The 15,965-nt window shown below is 42.4% G+C and overlaps 1 protein-coding gene across 1 annotated transcript in view; it reads right to left on the reverse strand.

Annotated features, from left to right (window-relative positions):
• Window positions 1-15,751, reverse strand: part of tmem276b (transmembrane protein 276b) — a 37,084-nt gene extending 21,333 nt beyond the window's left edge. Inside the window, exon 1 of the mRNA XM_066700710.1 lies at window positions 14,925-15,751. Within this exon, the coding sequence (XP_066556807.1) occupies window positions 14,925-15,324 (400 nt within the window). The 5' untranslated portion in view covers window positions 15,325-15,751. The remainder of the gene's footprint in view (window positions 1-14,924) is intronic.
• Window positions 15,752-15,965: the final 214 nt, after the last annotated feature.

Genomic DNA, 15,965 nt, shown 5'->3' on the forward strand with positions numbered 1-15,965 from the left:
TCACTGAGAGCTATAGCTCAAGTGGAGAGCAAGCAACAGATAATGAGAAACAACCCAAATGGATTTTCTAGCAGAAATTCAATCCTGACCCCCCACCCCCACTCCCTGAGATCTGTGACATGGTGCTAATTATGTATCGGGAGGTGAAAGTTAAACCAGATCAGGAGAGATATATTTTCTGCCTTGAAATAATGATTGTACGAGTTTTTCTTGTTGTTGTTTTTTTAAATAAATGGAGGAATGGCATCCTCATCGAGCAGCGAGAATGGGAGAGATGATAATTACAGCCTTTGGTGAACGTGATTGGATTTAAATACATACATACATACATACACACATATACACTCACCTAAAGGATTATTAGGAACACCTGTTCAATTTCTCATTAATGCAATTATCTAACCAACCAATCACATGGCAGTTGCTTCAATGCATTTAGGGGTGTGGTCCTGGTCAAGACAATCTCCTGAACTCCAAACTGAATGTCTGAATGGGAAAGAAAGGTGATTTAAGCAATTTTGAGCGTGGCATGGTTGTTGGTGCCAGACGGGCCGGTCTGAGTATTTCACAATCTGCTCAGTTACTGGGATTTTCACGCACAACCATTTCTAGGGTTTACAAAGAATGGTGTGAAAAGGGAAAAACATCCAGTATGCGGCAGTCCTGTGGGCGAAAATGCCTTGTTGATGCCAGAGGTCAGAGGAGAATGGGCCGACTGATTCAAGCTGATAGAAGAGCAACTTTGACTGAAATAACCACTCGTTACAACCGAGGTATGCAGCAAAGCATTTGTGAAGCCACAACACGTACAACCTTGAGGCGGATGGGCTACAACAGCAGAAGACCCCACCAGGTACCACTCATCTCCACTATAAGTAGGAAAAAGAGGCTACGATTTGCACAAGCTCACCAAAATTGGACAGTTGAAGACTGGAAAAATGTTGCCTGGTCTGATGAGTCTCGATTTCTGTTGAGACATTCAGATGGTAGAGTCAGAATTTGGCGTAAACAGAATGAGAACATGGATCCATCATGCCTTGTTACCACTGTGCAGGCTGGTGGTGGTGGTGTAATGGTGTGGGGGATGTTTTCTTGGCACACTTTAGGCCCCTTAGTGCCAGTTGGGCATCGTTTAAATGCCACGGCCTACCTGAGCATTGTTTCTGACCATGTCCATCCCTTTATGACCACCATGTACCCATCCTCTGATGGCTACTTCCAGCAGGATAATGCACCATGTCACAAAGGTCCAATCATTTCAAATTGGTTTCTTGAACATGACAATGAGTTCACTGTACTAAACTGGCCCCCACAGTCACCAGATCTCAACCCAATAGAGCATCTTTGGGATGTGGTGGAACGGGAGCTTCGTGCCCTGGATGTGCATCCCACAAATCTCCATCAACTGCAAGATGCTATCCTATCAATATGGGCCAACATTTCTAAAGAATGCTTTCAGCACCTTGTTGAATCAATGCCACGTAGAATTAAGGCAGTTCTGAAGGCGAAAGGGGGTCAAACACAGTATTAGTATGGTGTTCCTAATAATCCTTTAGGTGAGTGTATATATACATACATATATATACAGTGAGGGAAAAAAGTATTTGATCCCCTGCTGATTTTGTACGTTTGCCCACTGACAAAGAAATGATCAGTCTATAATTTTAATGGTAGGTGTATTTTAACAGTGAGAGGCAGAATAACAACAAAAAAATCCAGAAAAACGCATTTCAAAAAAGTTATAAATTGATTTGCATGTTAATAAGGGAAATAAGTATTTGACCCCTTCGACTTAGTACTTGGTGGCAAAACCCTTGTTGGCAATCACAGAGGTCCGACGTTTCTTGTAGTTGGCCACCAGGTTTGCACACATCTCAGGAGGGATTTTGTCCCACTCCTCTTTGCAGATCCTCTCCAAGTCATTAAGGTTTCGAGGCTGACGTTTGGCAACTCGAACCTTCAGCTCCCTCCACAGATTTTCTATGGGATTAAGGTCTGGAGACTGGCTAGGCCACTCCAGGACCTTAATGTGCTTCTTCTTGAGCCACTCCTATGTTGCCTTGGCTGTGTGTTTTGGGTCATTGTCAGGCTGGAATACCCATCCATGACCCATTTTCAATGCCCTGGCTGAGGGAAGGAGGTTCTCACCCAAGATTTGACGGTACATGGCCCCGTCCATCGTCCCTTTGATGCGGTGCAGTTGTCCTGTCCCCTTAGAAGAGAAACACCCCCAAAGCATAATGTTTCCACCTCCATGTTTGACGGTGGGGATGGTGTTCTTGGGGTCATTCCTCCTCCTCCAAACACGGCGAGTTGAGTTGATGCCAAAGAGCTCAATTTTGGTCTCATCTGACCACAACACTTTCACCCAGTTTTCCTCTGAATCATTCAGATGTTCATTGGCTAACTTCAGACGGGCCTGTACATGTGCTTTCTTGAGCAGAGGGGCCTTGCGGGTGCTGCAGGATTTCAGTCCTTCACGGCGTAGTGTGTTACCAATTGTTTTCTTGGTGACTATGGTCCCAGCTGCCTTGAGATCATTAACAAGATCCTCCCATGTAGTTCTGGGCTGATTCCTCACCGTTCTCATGATCATTGAAACTCCACGAGGTGAGATCTTGCATGGAGCCCCAGACCGAGGGAGACTGACAGTTATTTTGTGTCTCTTCCATTTGCGAATAATCGCACCAACTGTTGTCACCTTCTCACCAAGCTGCTTGGCAATGGTCTTGTAGCCCATTCCAGCCTTGTGTAGGTCTACAATCTTGTCCCTGACATCCTTGGACAGCTCTTTGGTCTTGGCCATGGTGGTGAGTTTGGAATCTGATTGATTGATTGCTTCTGTGGACAGGTGTCTTTTATACAGGTAACGAGCTGAGATTAGGAGCACTCCCTTTAAGAGAGTGCTCCTAATCTCAGCTCGTTACCTGTATAAAAGACACCTGGGAGCCAGAAATCTTGCTGATTGATAGGGAATCAAATACTTATTTCACTCATGAACATGCAAATCAATTTATAACTTTTTTGAAATGCGTTTTTCTGGATTTTTTTGTTATTCTGTCTCTCACTGTTAAAATACACCTACCATTAAAATTATAGACTGATCATTTCTTTGTCAGTGGGGAAACGTACAAAATCAGCAGGGGATCAAATACTTTTTTCCCTCACTGTATATATAAATAAAAGAAAATAAGTGGTCCTCAGTTCCTGGCAGAGGGTGCGAACAATCACCAGGTAGGGACAGTCTACCATAGTAACTAATTGAACTGAAGGGTGGACAATTTCATTTTTTCATGGCACTACGAATTGTCGCACATGTGGCGTTGGATTTATTTTCCACAGGAGACTGAAGAATAATACAATCGAATTTGACATAACAGCAAGAATAGTTATCCAGCTGACACAGTGATATCACCTCCAGATTGTCCAAGCCTATGGACCTACATCAAGCCACACTGATGAGGAAATAGAAGGACAACTTAATGAAAAAGGAAGAGCACACTTTAAAATCATCATGGGAGACTTCAGTGCAAGAATCGGAAAACAACACCGTGATGAGTCTTCAGTTGGTTAATATGGATAGGAGGACAGGAATGTGAGGTGATAGATTAGTGAAATTTGCAGAAAATGAAAATCCTTTAATCACAAATTCTCTCTTCAAGAAAAAGCCAACTAGAAAATGGACCTGGAGAAGTCCTAATGGCGGAAAAATTGAAATAGATTATACCTTAACGAACTGTAATCATATAATAGAAGACTGCACAGTCCTAAACAGATTCAATACTGGAAGCGGCCACAGAATGGTTCGGTGCAGAATTAATCTCAATGCCAAAGTGGAAAGAAGAAAACTAATTAAGAAACCAAACAAGCCAATCAACATCATGAACCTCAGAAATCTTCAAGCGGAGTACAAATTAGAATTGAAGAACTGATTTAGTGTACTTTATGATCAATAAGAACTAGATGCTTCACAGTTATGTGATAAAATATTGAGTGACACCATGGAAATTGCAAAGAGATTTTGAAGGACTCAACACATCACAAGAAGATATCAAGATCTCTCAAGAAACAAGAGAACTTATGAAGAATAGAAGAGAAATAAAATACAGTCAAGACCCCAAATCAAATGTTAATTACGAACTGTGCAAAAGATTAAGGAAAAATAATACTGAAGATGTAAGAAAGTTTAACAACAACCTAATTAAAGAAACAATTGAAAATAATCGGAACATCAAAAATGCAAAACAACGCCTCCGAATAGGAAAGAATGAAATCATTGCCCTGAATGATGACGACGGCACAACCATCAAGGACAGAGATGTGATTATCAGAAGAGTGGAATAATTCTACAGAAACCTATAGAGTATAGAGAAGAGGAAGAAGTGGTCCCAATGAACACAAGTGATACCAGATGTGACTCCAGAAGTAGGCTGTGCCATAAAGAAGATGATAAATGGAAAAGCACCTGGAGATGATGTGGAGATCATAGAAGAAGCTGGAGAAGAAATTGAGAAGATTCTGGCAAAACCTTTCCAGTGTCTCAGAAATAAACCAAGACACCACCAAGATTTGTAAAGGAGTATATCAAGGAGACACAATCTCTAAAAAACTCTTCACAGCAACTAATGGAAGAAAGAAGTGTTCAAGACTTTGGACTGGGAAGAAAAAGGTATCAAGTTAAACGGAGCTTAATAATATTAAAAAAAACACCTGAAGACCTGCAGATTAAATTTCTCAGATGCAAGAACACTGGACTTAAAATGAACCTGAGTAAAACCAAAGTTATGTTTAACTCCCCTTAGATTGGTTTAATCTAAGAAAACTGAAATAGATCAAAGGACACTCAAATAAGTCAAAAGTAATGTCTTCCTTGGACAACAAATCTGTGCAGACTGAGATATTTTGGAAGAAATCAAAAGAAGAGTAAAAATGGGATGGAGGGCATTTGGATGAAACATCACACTGTTGAAAGGAAATCTACCTGGTTGCCTGAAGAGAAAAGTGTTTGATCAATGCATATGACCAGAGCTCACTTATGGATGTGAAACCTGGTAACTAAATACAAAAATGTTACATAAACTGCAGATGACATAAAAAAGTCTGGAAAGATGTCTTCTTGGAATAACAAGAAGAGATATAAAAATAAATCAATGGATTCAAGAAATCAATTTCTTGAATGGATAAAAGAAAATGTGTGGCGTAAGTGAAAGGGCGAAAATGTTAAAATGGCAATGGACTGGACACACTACAAGAGGAACAGATCAAAGATGGACAAAGGAAGCTATGGAACGGATCCCGAGAGATGAAAAACAGCCTAGAAGACCATATAGAAGATGGGAAGATGAAATAAAATACTTTGCAAGCATCACGTGGAAAAGACAAGCTGTAGATCGAAGCAAGCGAAACATCTTGGGGAGCCTTCATCCAGCAGGGGATCGATATGGGCTCATGCTGATGATGATACTCACTCACACACACTCACTTGCTACCAAAAGGTTTCATCGTGCTCCTGCTGGAAACATTTAATCAGAGTCAAATTTAAAAGGTTTTGAGCAGAGCAAACTAAATATTGCTGAGCTTTACCCACATCAAGAACAGCTGGGAATACCTCTAGCCCTTCCCGTTCACACTCCACCTCGCTCAGTGAGCCAAGAAAACAGCTTTGGATTGTCACCCTATATTGTTTCCCCCCAGCTTGCTGCTGCACATGTCCCACATGAATAGTCATAATTATGATTTATTTATTTTATATAGCGCCTTCTCAAAGATCCAAAGCCCTTTACACAAAAAGCAATCAATAAAATAAGGAGAGGAATAAAAACAGAGCAAAAACAGGTAAAGAACAAAAATAAAACACGCACAAAAACAACCAACACCAAAATACTAAAGTAAAAAGATGGTTGATTTCCTTTGTTCTTTATACAACACAACACGTTGTTTAAGCAATATTAACTTTTTCCAACACAAAGCAACCATCTCTCCTTCAATTGGGAAAGAAGGAATAAAGATTGTCCCTACCCCAGTGACTGAGATGTCTCTCATAGTAAAGACCATTAAGACAGTAGTGATGCATCTATATCCTACACCTGTTGACTTCACGTTGCACTGTAGATGGCAGGACGGTTTCTAATGAAGTATTTGTGTGGGTGGTGTTTATAAAATGCAAGCAGGAGAATGTCTTAATGAAAGGGAACAGACTTAAATATCACCTTGAGAACAGGCACAACCAGATATACATATCTAATGATCCAGGGCTTGTAAATAGCATTAGGTAGGCATAGTGATTTAGTCAGCTCAAATTACTGCATCTGGAAAGAATCCTAAAGGAAACAAGAAAATCACACCCACAACTGCTAATTTTTAAGAATCTATTTTCGTCGAGAGAGAATTCCCCGACGGAAGAGCCGATCTTATTAGACAGCACGTTCCCCCTGACTGCGGCCCATGAGGTGGGTTGGCGTTTGAACAGCTGCTGTCTTCCCGGGTTCATGTGAGGCCAGTCATGCGGAATAGACTGCAGCCCATGACTTCCTGGCTCCAACGCCATCTCTGTCACAGGCTTATCTCACTGCAAAGTTCAAAGGCAAAGCGTCTCCTCCAATTCGGCCCTCTGCTGCTCAGTAACATTCATCTTTCAATCGAGGGACTATCTTACCAGGCAAGATTTATCCTTAAAGGTGCGACAGCTCTGAGAATGAAACCCCTGACCCATGTGCACCTATTTGGGCTTCCAGGACATTTCGAACGGGGCCTGTCACTAAGACATGCGCCTCTTAGGTGTGAGACAGTTCACAGCTGGGATTGTACTGGGAATGTTCACACAATCAAGGCTCACTACAGCAAGCTGCTGCAAAGTCCTGACATTAAATGCTTCAGCGCCATTGGCCTCCTTCGGTCGCTAGCTCCGATGAAGACCAGGTTCACAAACATGACCCACTTTTTCTTTTTTTTTTTACTCCAGCATTTATTTATGAATTCATTGATTTACTTGTCTATTTAATAGAATGCACACGTGAGTGTGAAAAATCAGCTTCCGCAGCCAACGAAGTCAACAACCCTAGTGCAACCTTGCATTTTACGACTCCATGAAGACAAATGCGATGCTATATGTCTCCCCTCTCTGCCACAAGAAACGAATCCCCCACTAAACTGCTGAGATGCAGCACGATATAATCTATCGCATCCAAGCAAAACGGATGTCTCTATAACGCACTCGTCGGGATCAATAAGACATGGCGCTGATTGGAGAGTCTTGCAGGTGACATGTAATGCGATCCAAGACAAACTCTGGACTAATTGATTAATTTCCATCAGAGGGACATCAAACCCACAGTTGAAAGTGATCACACCAAAACAACAAGAGCTCCAACTGTCAACCACTAATATATGTTACTTACTGCCGTTTCTCTTTCCTGTTTTTAAGAGAAACCAATAGTGGGAAATTTAGTTTTCATATCTGTCAATCCAGGGAGTGCTTCTCTATCCCACTTGAAACTGCAGCTCTTGATTTGATGTATTATGTTCCAATAATCGTTGACCTAGTCTCATTTAATTGACATGGTTGGGTCATTGGTTTAATCAATCAATCAAGTCAAACATGACTTGGCTCGAAATTATGGAACACATTTCTGTCTTTCAATGAGCTGCAAAATCGAATGAATACACAACAGACAAAACAAGGACAAGGAAATCAAGAAATCTTGATGTATTGCCTCGATTCTACAAACTTTCAAATCTGCTTCTTAATGGGAAGAGCCTGATTAGACTGAAAAAAAAGCTGCATGTGGTCTCTGTGAGGCAATGTGCCATAAATAAAACCATTTAAGTTGATAATAAGGAAGATGAACAAAAATCAGAACACGGTGATTGATTGTAGCAATTAAAAGGCATAACAATAATTAATGTAATCAAAATGATAATGCTGTTTACAGTAGGCGCTAATTAAGAAAGGGGAGAAAAGAAAAAGGAAGCAAATTGCCCTCCACAAAACAGCAGTAGTCCTTCACTCAAAGACAAAAGCAATTTCTTATTCACATCACTTTCCACCCCCAGAAAGATTATGAAACTCAAACACACCTCAGTGAAGAAGATCACAGGAAAGGATGTAAAATAAGCTCTCAATCAACTACATACAGTCAGGGAGGAATACCTTTACACCAACGTACAATGAAGAAGAAAAAGGACAAAATAAATACAAGGAAACACTATTTCCTGTGAAGACTGCATTACAGCCAAATGAAAAACCAGTGTTATTTAAGCGGCCAATTTTGTTTATTATTATAATTATTATTTCAGTCACATTCTCTGACAAGTCAATGATTTGGTCACATCAGCCTTTTGAAGGCAGCTTTCAGTAGAGCATGGCCCAAGAAGCTTCCCTTAGCAAACACAAATGCCTCCATCAGGTGAGGTGCCTAGAATCTCAGCCAGCCACCAAAGTGAACATCCACACAGAGACACACTCACACACACACATCTCCTCTGGTTGTGGCCGATCCTGGGAGAAAGCAATCTGGTGTCCCCATCACTGCACAGACAGCAGGCACCCAATCCCCCTCCAGACCACCTGAAGCTCAAGGAAGCAGCCCAGTAAGGAGCAAACCTCCTTTATAAAGGACCTGCTTTGTACTGAGGGGGTTCTTTTTTCAAGACATTTCCATGCTTAGGCAGCATGTGTGTGCAAAGTATTTTCCCATTTCTTAGCACACTGTTTCTACAGAGGTGCCCCCAGCCCCCAGCGGCCCACGGGACGCACTTAACTTCGTCCTCGTTTAAATTAAAAGCTGGACGGGCCAGAGCTGGTGTATGTGACGCTCCGCACTCAAAACAAATTATTAGCAGTTGGTTAGATTTAAAAAAAATAAGTACAAATCTGTTGGGAGAACTGGACCGGAGGTGCTCCGCCTTAAAGGAACTGAACATAAATAAATGAATAAATAAATACATAAATAAAATAAAAAGCTCATCCTCATTTAGGCCTCATGTTCAGGAAGCTCTTGAACCTGCTTGTCTTTGCTCATTTGTGCTTCCTGGCAACATCTGTCAATGGCTGCGCCCCCAGGCTGTGAGCCTCCTCAGATACCTCACTTACCAAGACTGCAGCACGCCCCCCCACCGCCGCAGCCTTTCCATCTAACTGGACGTGTTCATGTTAATTAAGCTCAAGTGCAGGAATCATGGTATCGCTCTGTGTCTCGTGGTTAATCGTGCCAATGTGCCGAACTGCCACACTCGATAACGGGCTCCGGCGGTGAGGGAGCGGAGCAGGCCGACCTCTGGCTCTGACAATTTGGTTGAGCGATAAAGGAGGTCAGCTGTGAAAATAAAATGTGACAGATTTAAATATTTTTAAACGCATTCCACTTCAATTGGAGACGAGCTGAATCTTGTTCTGCGCTGATGAACAAACTCAATCTAGTTTCCTTACTCATTATCTTATCATTTTCAGAAAAAAATACACCCCCGCTGAATGAGAGCGCGCGCTACGGATGTCAACCGCAAACACAAGCCTTCAGAGTCGGACCCTGACTTTTTACTAAAAGAAAAACAAAGTCCGCTTCAAACTAGAAAACAAGCTGGGTTTCAAAGATTTCTCTCTACAGTTTTGATGCCGCTCCGCAGTGCAAACTGAGACAAACACCGGCGCAGGATAAACAAAGAAATGAATAAAGTCACGTTCACGTTACACGACATCATTCTGCCTCAGACAGCAGGAAATACAGCAGATTCAGGAAACTAGTCACAGCAGTGTGTCAGAGAAGATTAATAAAAAGAGAAACCAGCAGGGTTGTAAAACATTAGAGTATCATTTACTTTTCACTTGCATTTCATAAACACACACTCTCACTCTCTCTCTCTCTCTCTCTCTCACGCTCTCCTTCACACACACAAAACTCCTTTCTAGGGCCCTACTAATCACCACTGCACCCCCAAGCTTTTTGACGTTGTACATTAAGTCACCTCACTGACCCTTTCGTTGTAACATCCAGCTCTGATGCAGGCCTCTCCTGCCCCTGCGACTCTGTGCTGGTCTATTACTTCAAGTTGCATGTTTCTTTTTCTCCAGGCAGACCGAAATTATATCTCTACTTTGGCTGGCACAGAAGGAGCCCAATTAATGGATTATCCCAACTTTCCTCTCAAGGGGCTTGTTTTGAAACCCTGCCCACGTCCTAATGGTGGAGAACGCACCAACTGTGTGACGAGAGGATGCCAGCACACAAAAACAAAGCCTCGTATCGATATAAATATGAGCAGCTCTTTTGAGATTGATTGATTTATTATTTATTATGGTTCTTCTAGTTCAATACTTCAAATCAACTTCAATTCAAGTTTCTCCCTTAAAAATGAATAATTCTCAACAGTGTCAGTAGCTATTTTTGTGAGCGGTCACAGTGCAATGATGAGAAAATAAAGTACAATTACATGCAATTGGAAAATTTGAATCAGAGGGGAAAAAAAACCCTAATATATATATATATATATATATGATACACATAGCATCATTATCAGCTTTTATCGATCCACTGCTGAATGAAGACCTTCCCAAGATGTATTCATATATATATAATGCCATTGTGCTCTTTGGTTTTGCTTCTGTTTGAAGAGCTGGTTGTCTTGTTGGGAAGCTGGGGTTATGATGTGTATGCTTTGGTGACAAGTGATATACTGGTCTTCTTATTCTCAGGTCAAGTCACAAATCCAGCCCACAATGTAGAGTCACACATTGACTGATCTGTACAGACAGTGAACTCTCCCATGAGCCCATGAGACGACGGTGGAAGATGGCTGGGAGGACGATGTGGGGGTGGGGGGTGGGAGAGTTTGTGCTGCTCTGTGCTTAACCTGGCTGCTATTAAAACAAAAAAGAGAGAGAGATTTGACAGCTACAAACTGGATGTGTAATCAATCACTCAACAATCCATCCATGAATTCCTTGCATGGCTAATAAAAAATACCCATTCGCTTGCTAAAATAACGCATTAGACAACGAAAGCTCTTGTGTGTGTCCTTGCACCTGCCTCTGATTGCGGTTGACCTTTATCTTTTATTTTATTCCAACAGAGAAGTTTCAACGCTACTCAACCCGCCTACTCACTTCGCTCCAGTCCCGCCTGGCAGAGGGCAGATCCCACAAAGATGCCTGAATACATTTCCATAATCGAGAGGTGGTTTAATTCACACGGGCACAAACCCTGCACTTCCAGATGCATGCACGTTGTTTCTGCGATGTTTTTAACATTCCCTGTCAGTGAGAGAGTCTTCCATTAGCCTTTTAAATGTAATCTCCACCCCCCCTACACACACACACTCATTCAGACTTTGAAATGAAGTGGAACATCTGAACAAAAATAAACATTCTTGTTTCTTATTCTCTGTGGGGAAGCGAGTAGGGTGGGCCCTTTGTTCAATACTAAAATGACGAGAGAATCCTTTATGTTATACAACAGGTGAATAAAATGACATAATCAAAAAGGGCTGCATGTCTTCTTCTTTCAGAAACGTACACTATGGATAATGTTAAACATTAGGATGACAAATACAGCAGACAGTCCTGACGTCTGTCTCTTCAAAGACACCCAATAATAAAAAATAAAAAAAATCTACTGGGAAGGAAGATGTATATCAAGTAGAGTATAATATAGTCAAATCATTATCCTTCCTAAAAGGATTTTGCCAATTGGAGGAAGCACGAAGGGGTGCCAATCAGGGGGGAAGTGCAGTTATGTAGAAGCGGATGTTTTTTCCAGCATTTGATGAAGACGCCTGGGATGAGCGCTGCGGGCTCCGCCAACCCGTGGACCAGCTTCTGTATAATTCAGGGACGCGAAGGCAATCACACAATCATGTGTTATTGTTCGGCTAAAAACATCTGTCATTCAAAAGCAAAAAAATAAATAAATAAGATCAAATAAAAATAAAGATCGGAAGAAATAAAGAAACAAAACACAGCTTGGTGCTGCAAAGTAAAATTGGAAGAACAAAAAAACTAGGAAACTGAAAGGGGAAATGATTGTGCAATTAAAATGACAGACAAAAGAACTGCTGGATTTGCGGTAGAGGAAAGGAACTCAGACATCTATAAGAAGAAACAAACTAAATCAGATTGTCCTTCTAAATTCTCCCAACTCACTGGTTTACTGCAAAACAGCCAAATTACAAATGTAAATACTTTAAAATCTATGCTTGCTTATCAAAGCAACCCCAGGGGCACAAGTGACCTCACTGAGTATAACCAATGAACGCTCAATTGAATCCAGCTCTTGCAAGCCCTGCATGGATGATAAAAGATCATTGGCTAGTTGAAGCCAGCAAGCATGATGGGAAAGAATTAACCTCCAGGGGATGAGCAGAGGTTATGAAATTGGGACATACCAGAGAAGCACCTGGGGTATGTCCCAAGAAATAAAATGCAAAATTCAACATTGATGTCCATTTGCTAAGAAGATAAGAAATATTTTTAGGATCATTTTCAACTCCAGCACCCATAACCCCAAATTCATCCCTCTATGCACAATTAAAACTGACTACCTGTATCACTAGTATTATAATGGCATACATGACTGATGTGAACAGACAAAGACTAGGGTGATGTCCCTTGAAGCTTGCGGTGCCTTGGAGCAGCGTGGTGATGGAACAAACTGCAAAGTGACTCTTGTCCCTCTTGCCTCAGTCCTGTGAACTACAGACCAGATATTCTCAGATCACCAACCTGTCCCAAAGTACAGCATGGTGCAGCTCTGGAGACCAGAAGTCACCCCTGACACACTCACACCCTGCCCATAGCCTCCCTAGCTTGTATCTGCATGCAAAGCCACTACACAAGGTCAGCTGCCTCTTCAAACTCTTCACCTTCCCCTGGCGTGGCAAAGGAAAGTCAGCTGCACAGTATCACTACATAAAGCCCTCAGCACCGTACAACAAAATGGAGATGAAGAATATTTTCAGTTCTAGTTGGTGATTCATTAAGTAGCAAAGCCCCTAAAGAAGATAGCCGCCAGTCAACCTACCCACTGTACTATCAGTACACCCACTGCATTGATGGTTTAAAAAACTAAAGTAGATCTAAAGTTGCAAAATACTCCCTTCATTGTATTAATTTGGGGCTTGGTCCCAAACTCAAAATACTTTTAAACTATTTTGGGAGGACAGTAGTTTAAACATGTTCTTGTATAGGTTCATTCTTGCTCTTCAGTGGCATTATCTGAGTATCCGAGTTAAGCCCTGACCACTCATCTAAACGTGCCTAGTGGAAATGGGACATAAAATGTAAAATGAAACCTCTCTGTTCATTTGCTGAGAATATAAGAACCTGGTAACACTTTACATTAAGTGCCCCTAATTACTGTGCATTTACACTGTAATTACTTCTTAAATACCACTGTAATTATGCCTATTTACACTGTTTTACACTTTAATTGTGCAGGGTTACAATGTGTTTACTGTGCTAGGGGAACACTTTACATTTAGTGTCAACTAATTACTGTGTATTTACTTGGTAACTACCACTATAATTATGCCTATTTACACCTGTTTGCGCAATTGTTTTAAATGAATGAAAATACAAAAACTTCCATAAATTATGAGTTATCTGGAAGGCTCAAATAGACACAGCCCAGCGAAAATTTAATATTGCAGCTGATTGAACGGAGTTAAAACAGGTGGTATGTGAACCGTATATATAAACCATAATGACATCTCATATACTGAATTAGCACAGCTGTTATTATTAATGCTATTTTTGATGCAAGCGTTTGTTTTGTCGAGGTCTTCTAAACATTTTATAGTAAAGAATATCGTATAACAAAACAAAAAGAGGGGAAAACACATTATTTGCACATCGACAAAGACGGTGTTGAGCAGATTTGCGTGCGTGGAGTTTGTCGTTCAGGAAACCTGCGCTACTTCCAAAAACACTTGCTGGGGGGGGGGGGGGGGGGGGGGGGGGTATTTTTTCATGAAACCTTCTGCAGCTCATGCCTCACCATACCCGGATGTGAATCAATAATTCACTCTTTGTTCTGTTTCTCTCTCTCGCTCTCTCTCTCTCTCTGGAACAGCCGGGACTTGAAACCATTTCAAACCCAGAGCTCGGGTATATAATTACCACACAGATGCCCCCTTTGAAGGAAGACCATCACAATAATCCAACGCCACCTGAGACAATCCCTCACACCCCCACGTCTCCTCCAGCCCCTCAGTCGCTCCGACACCAGCCGTGAATTACGCACAGTGCACTGGGGGGGATGGGCGCCAGTTTCAGCACCGTGGACAGCACTCGTGTTGCTCAATGCGCCTCTAGACGGGATCGAGTCATTAAGCAATTAACCACAGCAGCCACTTCCCCGAGAAATTCATTTACACAGACACGCCAAAAATGAAGGACATGCATGGTTTGAAATCATTAAATATAAAGACACACACTGAGTGTAAAAAAACACTTGCTTCCCATGTAAGATGGCTTTTATTCCCGGAGACAATGTTTACGCTGCATCCATGCTTAACTTGTCAAATATCCGTGGGCTATGAAATCCACACAGGGGGCTCATATTTGGTTGATCAGGACCTCACCTAATAATACACAGACCCTAACCGAGTCCTTCCTTCCATCCCCAAGAAGCACCTTTTTAAAATCCTGTCCGATTAACACACAAAAACACGCACAACGGACAACAGCACACCGTGGATATCAAGAGCCATTTCCATCGTAGAAATATAATACGAATCGAGTGCTGTAAAATACATGCATATATGGAAAAATCAGCAACCACCCTTCAACAGACAAATCATCTCAGACGTGCACATCGTGTAATTCTAATCGGTTTCAGATAGATTTGTAACACAATTGTGGACGTTGTTTTATGATAACTGGGAGGTGACTAAAGAACCATCCCAGACGGATGCGGTCTATATGCGGTCCCAACCTTTATAGATGAGATCTTCGGTCTCCAGGTCAAAGCCCTCCCGGTGACACTTCCTCCACAACCCGGAGATGGTGGAGTTGAACTGGCGGCTGCAGTGGGACTCCATCGCCGAGGCAGCTGCCAGGAAATGCCGCCTGGCTCTGGGCAGAGCCCCGCTGCCCGCTCCCTTCCCTCTCCTGCTACTAGTATCCTTGGGAGGCATGCGGAGGGGGAGGTTGTGATTGGAGATATAAATGTACCCGGGATCAGTCCTCTTGTTGGCGTAATTCTTGCACCTTTCCCGGTGCCTCCTCGCGTCCGTCTCGTACCAGTTATCCGTGCAGATGGCCATCGCTAGCAATCCTAACGCGCAAAATGCCAGAAACAGCCCAGTGCTCGTTAGGATCTTCATGGCAGCCATCTTCCCGTCTCGCTGGAGAATCCAGATAGGCTCCTTCTTCGGGTGCCGTGATGAGATCCCGGACAGAAAGCGCAGGGCACCTACAGCTCTCCGCAGCTCGCCTCTCCAGACATGGTGGATGGCCGTACAAAAACCCCTGCTCGAGCTACAAATGCCTCCTTTTGTTTGGGTCCTCCAGACAGATGGGGTATTTTTTTGTTTTTTCACATCATCTGTGTGGGTTTCGGTGTTGATCGAGGATGGACGGAGACCAATGCTGGGAGGATGGCTCGATGATGCAATGCTTTCTCCGTCCTCCTGGGATCTGGTGTGGCAAATCAGGGCGGCACAAAGCGCTGACAGAAATCACACACCTTCGCCCTGTGGAGACGGGCAGCTCTCAGGCGCTGGAGCACTGGCTCTGTGAGATCACAACAACAACAACAACAACAACGTTAAAGTTAAAAATAAAATACACATTCATCTTTTAAAAACTATGTTGTACGTTTGTTTAATGATACGTTTGAGTGGTGAAAAGTAAATATCCGTTTTAAGATGTGTAACTGTGTGGTATCAAACTGGTTACATGGCTTTCACAGGACAACCAGTGTGTGTGATGCGGAGAGGAGTGCGGCGGTCCTGGGCCCCATCTGAACCCCGCC

The sequence above is a fragment of the Amia ocellicauda genome, chromosome 4 (genome assembly GCF_036373705.1).
Source record: "Amia ocellicauda isolate fAmiCal2 chromosome 4, fAmiCal2.hap1, whole genome shotgun sequence".
Taxonomy (NCBI): domain Eukaryota; kingdom Metazoa; phylum Chordata; class Actinopteri; order Amiiformes; family Amiidae; genus Amia; species Amia ocellicauda.